The 7230-nt window shown below is 55.8% G+C and overlaps 1 protein-coding gene across 1 annotated transcript in view; it reads right to left on the reverse strand.

Annotated features, from left to right (window-relative positions):
- Window positions 1-4119: 4119 nt before the first annotated feature.
- The window catches only part of RIBC2 (RIB43A domain with coiled-coils 2), a 14773-nt gene continuing 11662 nt past the window's right edge, over window positions 4120-7230 (reverse strand). Inside the window, exons 6-8 of the mRNA XM_006917319.2 lie at window positions 5427-5460; window positions 5088-5252; window positions 4120-4208 (exon numbers count right to left, since the gene is read on the reverse strand). Coding sequence (XP_006917381.1) covers window positions 4130-4208; window positions 5088-5252; window positions 5427-5460 — 278 coding nt within the window. The 3' untranslated portion in view covers window positions 4120-4129. The remainder of the gene's footprint in view (window positions 4209-5087; window positions 5253-5426; window positions 5461-7230) is intronic.

Genomic DNA, 7230 nt, shown 5'->3' on the forward strand with positions numbered 1-7230 from the left:
ATGCCGGGGCCTTTGCTGGGTGGGGGTCAGCACGGGGCAAGGCCCCACCCCGCACCGTCTCCACAAAGGTCACTGTCTGGCTCCCACTCACTTCTCCAGCTTCTTTTCATCATTGTCTTAATATCACGAAGACACATTACGCACAGTCGAGAAGACGCCCCCTTCAGGAAAGTGAACTCGGTGGGGCTCCAGTTCCATACTCCTCACCCCACCTCTTGTTCCCACCTGTGAACACGAGAGACGTGTGGAGACCAGTCGCCTCACTGCGTGAGCACTCTGAGGTGGCCGTCACAGCAGGTTATAACAGCCTCCACACCAGCCTCGTCATTCTGCCTAGACAGAGCAGAGGCACATGTGGAAATAGGATGGCCAGGGCCTCTGGGGTCCGGCAGAGGGTGGATGCATGCGAGGCAGAAATGCCACCTGCTGGTGGACAAGGGCACGGCAGACAGCAATGGAGCTCACTTGGCAAGGTCTGAGAGCAGGTGATAGGGCCACCCCCCCTTGCTGTCCCTACAGGGGACAGGGGTGGGGGTAGGAGAGTATTTTTTTTTTTCTGTACATTTCCATCATTCCATAAAAGTTGCCTCACGCTCCTTTGCAGTCACCCCCATCGCCCCGTCCCAGGCGAACGCTGGTAGAATGCTTTGGCTGATTCTAGAATTTCATGTATACAGAATTGCATCGTGTCCTCTTTTGGGTCAGGTACAATGTTTCTGATAATGGTTTCCGATTCGATTCACCCAGTGGAGTTGGCTCGTCACAAGGGTGGCTTGAATCACTGGCAGGTGGGGGTGGGAGTGACGGGGAAGAGCCAGGACCTGGGCTCTGGTTATCTGGGTTTGAAACCAGCCCCCCCTACTCCCACCCCCGCCCCCATTACCAGCTGAAGGACCTTCCGAGAGCCGGGGAGCCCTCTGCTTCAGCTCCCTCATCCGTGAAACGAGGATTCACGGTGACCATACTTTTCGACGCTATTTTGCTTCAGATGTGTCTTTTGTAAGCAGCTTATTTTTAAAATTTTTTAAAAGTCAGTCCATGGAGAGATCAGTAAGGAAACAAATATAGCAAAATATTAACTGCAGCATCTCGATAGTGAGCTAGCTTATGGGTGTGAACTGCACGATTCTTTCTGTTTTTCTATATGTTTGAATTTTTTCATAATAAAATGTTGGAAGGGTGAAAAAAATCCTCGTGTGTGTGTGTGTGTGTGTGTGTGTGTGTGTGTGTGTGTGTGTGTACAATCATAAGGGGCCATTCAGAGAATAATGGAGGGGGCCCCAGCCTGGACCCTGGCTCTGCCTTCTAGCCAGGGGTAAATCACTTAAGCTCTCTCATCCTGTTTTCTCTTGGCAGGATGGTGATCGTAACATCCAGCGGTGTCAGGGGTGTTGGCAAGGACCTACCCAGCCCTGGGCCTGGGGCGCTGTAGTTTAAATCGCTGAGTTCATTTTTCTGCCTGAGAACTATGGGGAGTGTTGTGCCGCTGGTCACCAGCAGAAGGCGTACTTGAAGCAAACAAGTGTCCAAAGTTTTCAAACCTGGCTGTCCTTTTGGACTATTTTTTATAATGATGCAAAATTCAGAGGTAAAGCAGGCCTCTTCGATTGACCCTATGGTTCCAGGCATGTAAATGCATTATTGACAACTGCAGCGGCCTCCCGGCTCTGTTTCCCTTCTCGCCTGCGGCCGTCAGCACCATGTAGGACCGCCCTCCCTCCCCATTGCAAGGATCTGCTTCTGTATCTGTGTGTCCCGCTAGACTGTGGAGATCCTAGCACAGCATCCAGGACTTGGAGAGTGCTCAGTGTGCCCTGAATGAACTGACGTCACCTCCCATCCCTAACTTTCTTTCTTGCCGACATGTGGGAGAATTAACATCTGTATAGGCTGTCACTCGTGCATCACCGGTACCTTCCGCAAAGCATGCCTTACTTAGCCCTGGGAACCAATGTTCCTAATGGATTTATCCTGGGAGGCGATGGGACCAGGTGTCCTTCCACATCCCCCTGTGATGGGCTGAATATTGCTCCCCGCAAAAGACATGTTGGAGTCCTAACCCCCAGTACCTCAGACTGTGACCTTATTGGGAAATCAAGTCATCATAGATGTGATTAGTTAAGATAAAAAAAGGTCCTTAGTTTGGCCCCTAATCTGACTGGTGTCCTTATAAAAAGGGGAAATTTGGACACAGACTCACACACAGGGAGAATGCTGCCACGTATAGATGGAGACAGAGCAGAACGATGGGGCCACAAGCCAGGGGACACCTAGGATTGCGACCAAATCACTAGAAGCCAGGGGACAGATTCTCCTTCAGGGCCTCCTAAGGAAGCTGCTCTGTGGATACCTTGATACTCTGGCCTCCAGACTGTGAGGAGCTGGCATTTCTGTCGTTTAAGCCCCCGAGTTTGCAGCAGCCCCAGGAAACTAATACACCCACAACCTGCTTCTCCAAAGGGAGTGTGCTCGTCACTGTCAGTCACTCCAGGAACAGGCTGCTCCTGCTCAAACAGGGACACCCAGGGACAGTTGGCAGCAGTGGCGATGGTATAAATTGCAGGAAAGGCATTTGTGATGGGTAGATACAGATAGACCTTCCCCCTCTGCAGGAGGGCATGTCAGAGTGGGCCCTGTGGAGCTGCTCGGTGGCCTAAAGGCGGCCGGAAGTCACCCCGTGGGCATCCTGGGAGCAGGCCCGGCTGCGAGGGCCTCACCCTCTGCCCGTCAGGAGAGGAGAGAGCCCTGCTCTGCAGAGTTGTCACGAAAGGAGCTTAAACGAAATTGGCTGTTCCAGGCACCTGGTGACAGCCTCGCACATACTAGGAGTGAGCAGCTCGGCTTGCCGCCCCCTCCCTGGCATGACGTCGTGACTCCTGCTTCAGCTGCAGCACGGGGCAGCCCTCGCCCGGCCCCACCTCCAGTAGGGGTCCCCTGGGCCTTCGTTTATGTCACTAGAGAGTCCAGCTGGGAAAGCCGCCAGTGCTCAGGCTAGGGTTAACTTCCGTCCGTGGAGGGGCTGAGCATAGGAAGAACAAGGGCCGCGTTTAGACGGGGAAGGTGCGCTAAGTGCTGCCATTTGTCACTGGCCCTGTGCATGTGGCCCCTCAAGAAACCCACGTGGAGAAGGAAGAGGTAGCTGGGCAGGAGCCAGTCACCTTGGGCCTCCGAGCTAGAGACCCCGTTTTTGCAGACAAACACCCCCCGAGTAAAACGCCACCCCTCTCCTCCCCTCTGGAAAATTCCAAGTCATTCTGCAAGACTAGCAGACTGCTAGTTGTCCCCAGTATGTATCCTTCCATCTTTTCTGCTCTTGCCCGTTCACGTGGTTAGCCAGCTCAGTTTCCCAGCCTCCACTGCAGCTAGGCATGGTCATGTGACCCAGTTCTGGCCAGTGCTCTGTCCGTGAAGGCATGGACCGTGCTGCTGTCCCCTTTTACTCCTCCCTGCTGGCCCGAATGTGACGTGACATGATGAGGAGGGGAGACTGGGGCAGCATTCCTGAAACCACGAGATGAAGATACAGAGCACGTGGTAGCACTGCTCATCCGGGAAATTTACAAGAACAAGAAATAAACTTCTGCTTCGATGAAGCCACCCTTGTTTTGGGTCTCCGATGCCAGCCTCCCTGGGTTCAAGCCCAGGTCCACCACTGCCTGTCAGCGTGATCTTAGGAAAGTCACTTAACCCGTCTGTCTCAGGCTCCTCACGTGGACCTTGTGAGTTCGCAGCACCGGCTCATGGGGGGGAGTTAGTTAATGGCATGGGAGGTGTTTAGAACGTGCCCTGCACACAGCTGGCAGCCGAACCTGGAGTCTAAGTAACACATGGGCCCAGCTCGGTTGTCACGTCCTCCCCAGGGTAGACCTGGGCTCATGTCTGTTCCATCCCGCACCCACAGCACCCAGGACTGTTCTGGAGACCTTCTCTGAGCTTCCCTGAACAGAAACTGATGCTCTTCATAGAAACACGAGGGATGGATTCAATAAATGTTTTGTCCACAGCAGGAAAATAAAGTTGGCGGGCACTTCTGGCCCAGGGAGTATATATTTTTAAAATAAATGTGACTCTTCAAAGTGATCACATTTTATACATAAACGATTCAGAGGGGAAGGAGGTGTCTTTTCCATTATCGACTTCTTGTATTAAATTGTGCGAAATATTCTTCGGTGGGATGGTTTGTATAGACTTCCTTCATGTATTTTTTCCTGGCAATAAAACAAGGAGAGAAACCATCAGCAAACGTCTGAAATATATACAAGAAAGAGCCCACATTTGCTCACATCATTTGATTTCTGTGAGACTATCCATTAATTGCTTCTTTTAGGCCCCCAAGAGAAGTGACCGAATGACCAGTACACAGATGTCTGACTGGAGAAAATACCAGTGGGTGCCTTCTGAGTTCAAGCCAAGAGCTTGATGGATAGATAGGTAACCAAGTGAGCAGATAATTCGTTTTTAGGGACAAGTTCACTGCCTTTGACATTTTTGGAGCTGGAACTCCGAGCTCCTGGCCTGTCTGTAATGAGGAAGAGACTCCAGGCCGGTCATTGGCAGCCCAGGAGCCCCTTCCTCTGCCTCGAGAGCCCTCCCTGCAGTGGGCAGCTGGCACCGTCCCCCCCACACACACACCTTGGGCCCACCCGGCACCCCCCTGGGCCCCAGTGCCCTCTGTGGACTCTGTCACTAGGACCTGTGTCTGAGCCGCTGTGCCCAGGGGAGGACTGCCCAGGGAGGGGTGTTTACAGGATGATGGCAAGACAGAATCTCAGTCACTGGTCCATGGGGGACCAGTGGTTTCCAAGCCCTTAATTTCTGGCTTCTTAGCTCTTGTCCCTCCTCCTTTTCTGTTTGCAACCTTAACCGGGACGCTGTGCCCTGGCCCAGACCACTTCCTCTATGGCGCTGCTGGTTAACTATGCACCAAGAGTCCTGGGCCCTTTGGGTGGGGAAGATTTGGGGACGGGGGCCAGGGGAGCCTGCTCTCTAGGCCCTGCACAATCAGCTCCCCATCACTCCCCCCCGCCTGCATCCCCCCTTGACCCTGACGCCCCCCAGCTCCCCCGTCCAAGCCCTCGCCCACTCACTGCAGAAGCTGCTCCTTGGCCAGGCCCAGGTTGCTGCCGTCCAGGGCCCTGCGCAGCTCACGCTGCTGCCGCCGCCCCTGCCGCTCCAACAGCAGAGTGGCGCGAGCCTGCTCAACCCTCTGCCGGTCCCAGAGCCGGTCCCGCAGGCACTCTTCTTCCTGCAGCCTCTGGAGGAGGGAGAGGTGACTCGCCACCGCCTGGCTCTTGTTGTTTTACAGGTGGGGAAACTGAGGCTCAGAGAGGCGGCGGGTACTGAGCGACTTCATGCAGGAAATCAGAGGTGGCTTTGGGACACCACCGGTGGGCAGGGTGCTCCTGCTGGCTGCTCACTGGGATCACCTGGTGGCTTCTACAATGTGCTGACGCTGCAGCCCCACCCAGGGACAATGGGCTCATGGTCTGGGGTGAGTTTCTGCATCTCAGCTCAGTCCTCACTGCCTTCCAGACCATTCTATAAAAACCACTGAGCCCTCGGAGAGAAAACTGGATTAATGTAGAGGGGAGGGGTCGCCCCCCAAATATAGGCAGTTTTATCAGCTGTCCAGAGCGTGAGTGACTTTGCCAGCTCACCCTCCCCCAAAAGCCAAAGGGAGAAGCTCTCCTTTCACTGCATAGGCTTCGGGGCGGGGCTTCCCCCCATCACATGGGCAGGCCTGGGACAGCCCACCGCCACCGGGGCACACAGGCTGGTAGGACCGACAGGCAGGCTGGTGCCTGGCTGTGCCACCTACAGGGCACGTGACATTGCCCCTCCGAACCTCAGTCTTCTCACCTGTAAGATGAGGCTACTCGCAGGTGCCCTGAGTCGGGACATGAGATGCCTTCATCGAGAATCCAAATGATATGGGGACCTACTCGCCTTAGGCTAAGAGAAGACAACCCAACTATTCTTTGCATGATCTCAGTTTCCCCAGGTATCCCCGTGCTCAGAAGAGGAGGCGCGTGGGGGGAGGGGCGGCATTCTGAGTGCTGAGCCTTAATGTGGGTTGTTTTTCCCTTGGTGCTTTTCTTAGTTTTCAACAAAGATTGGATATTTTTGAAGACAAAAAATGCTGCTTTCAGGACAGCTGCCCTGCCTGGTCCCCACCAGATGGTTGGGCCAAAATGCAGTAGTGACGGACAGAGCAGGCCCTGTAAAGCCCCTCTGGGCCTGGACATGAGCGGGCGGGCGAGCTGTCCCCTCTGCCCCTCATTTCCTGGTCCAGGTCACTGCCCCTCCCGCAGGACCTGCCTGCTTAGAGGCTCATGGGGACCCCAGCACCGCCCCCCTCCCCCAACCTTGGCAGTCCTCTGCCCACCCTGGGGCAGCCCCGCCCGTTCTGCTCACTGCAGGTCTGAAAGAGTCTCCACAGCTCTCTCCGCGTAATTCTGCGTGATTTCTACCCACACTGCAACCCTTCCCCTCCCAGGCCTCTCCGCGATCCCACCGCCCCTCCAAAGACCGCTGGGTCCCACAGGTCAGCTCTCACGCCCTGCCTGGGTTCTCAAACTCCAGCGGGCATCAGAACGCCTCGTGGGGGGAGCGCGCTGAGCCACGCACGGGTCACAGGCCCCAGCCCAGGGCTTCCGGTTCTGAGGGCCTGGGCTGGGGCCTGAGACTCTGCATTCCTCTCAAGTCCCTAGACGTCCACGCTGCTGGCCCAGAGACCCGCTGTGCTCCCCTCTGCCCTCCCCTCGGCAGAGCCAGTAATGCCGGCCCCTAGTCTCACCGTCGAGTCCCACTCTCCACCATGCCGTCCTCCCTGCCTTTTCCACTCCCGCGCCGGCCCCAACATTCCAGCCCCGTGGCCCCCAGTCCACTGACTGCACACTTCCCGTTGTCCCTTGTGCTCCTTGTACCGTCATCTCCCTCCTCGTTCATCCCAGCGTCCCTGGCTGACACCCTGGCAGTCACTTCGGTGCCCTTGAGCCTCTCGCTTGGTCAGACTGGCCGGCAAGCCCTGACCACGGTGGATCCCGACTCTCCCCTTACAGCCGAGCGTGGCTCTGCTCACTGGGGACATTTCAAGTTCATGACCTTGAGCTCTGGGGACCCCGGCCCTGCCTGGCCATCCTGCTCCCTTCCCCTAGGCTTTTCCCTTCCAGCACCTTGCTCTCCGTCCGCAAATCCTCACCCTCGACTGCTGCCCCTCCCCTTCCTGTT

The sequence above is a fragment of the Pteropus alecto genome, unplaced genomic scaffold (genome assembly GCF_000325575.1).
Source record: "Pteropus alecto unplaced genomic scaffold, ASM32557v1 scaffold157, whole genome shotgun sequence".
NCBI classification, from domain to species: Eukaryota; Metazoa; Chordata; class Mammalia; order Chiroptera; family Pteropodidae; genus Pteropus; species Pteropus alecto.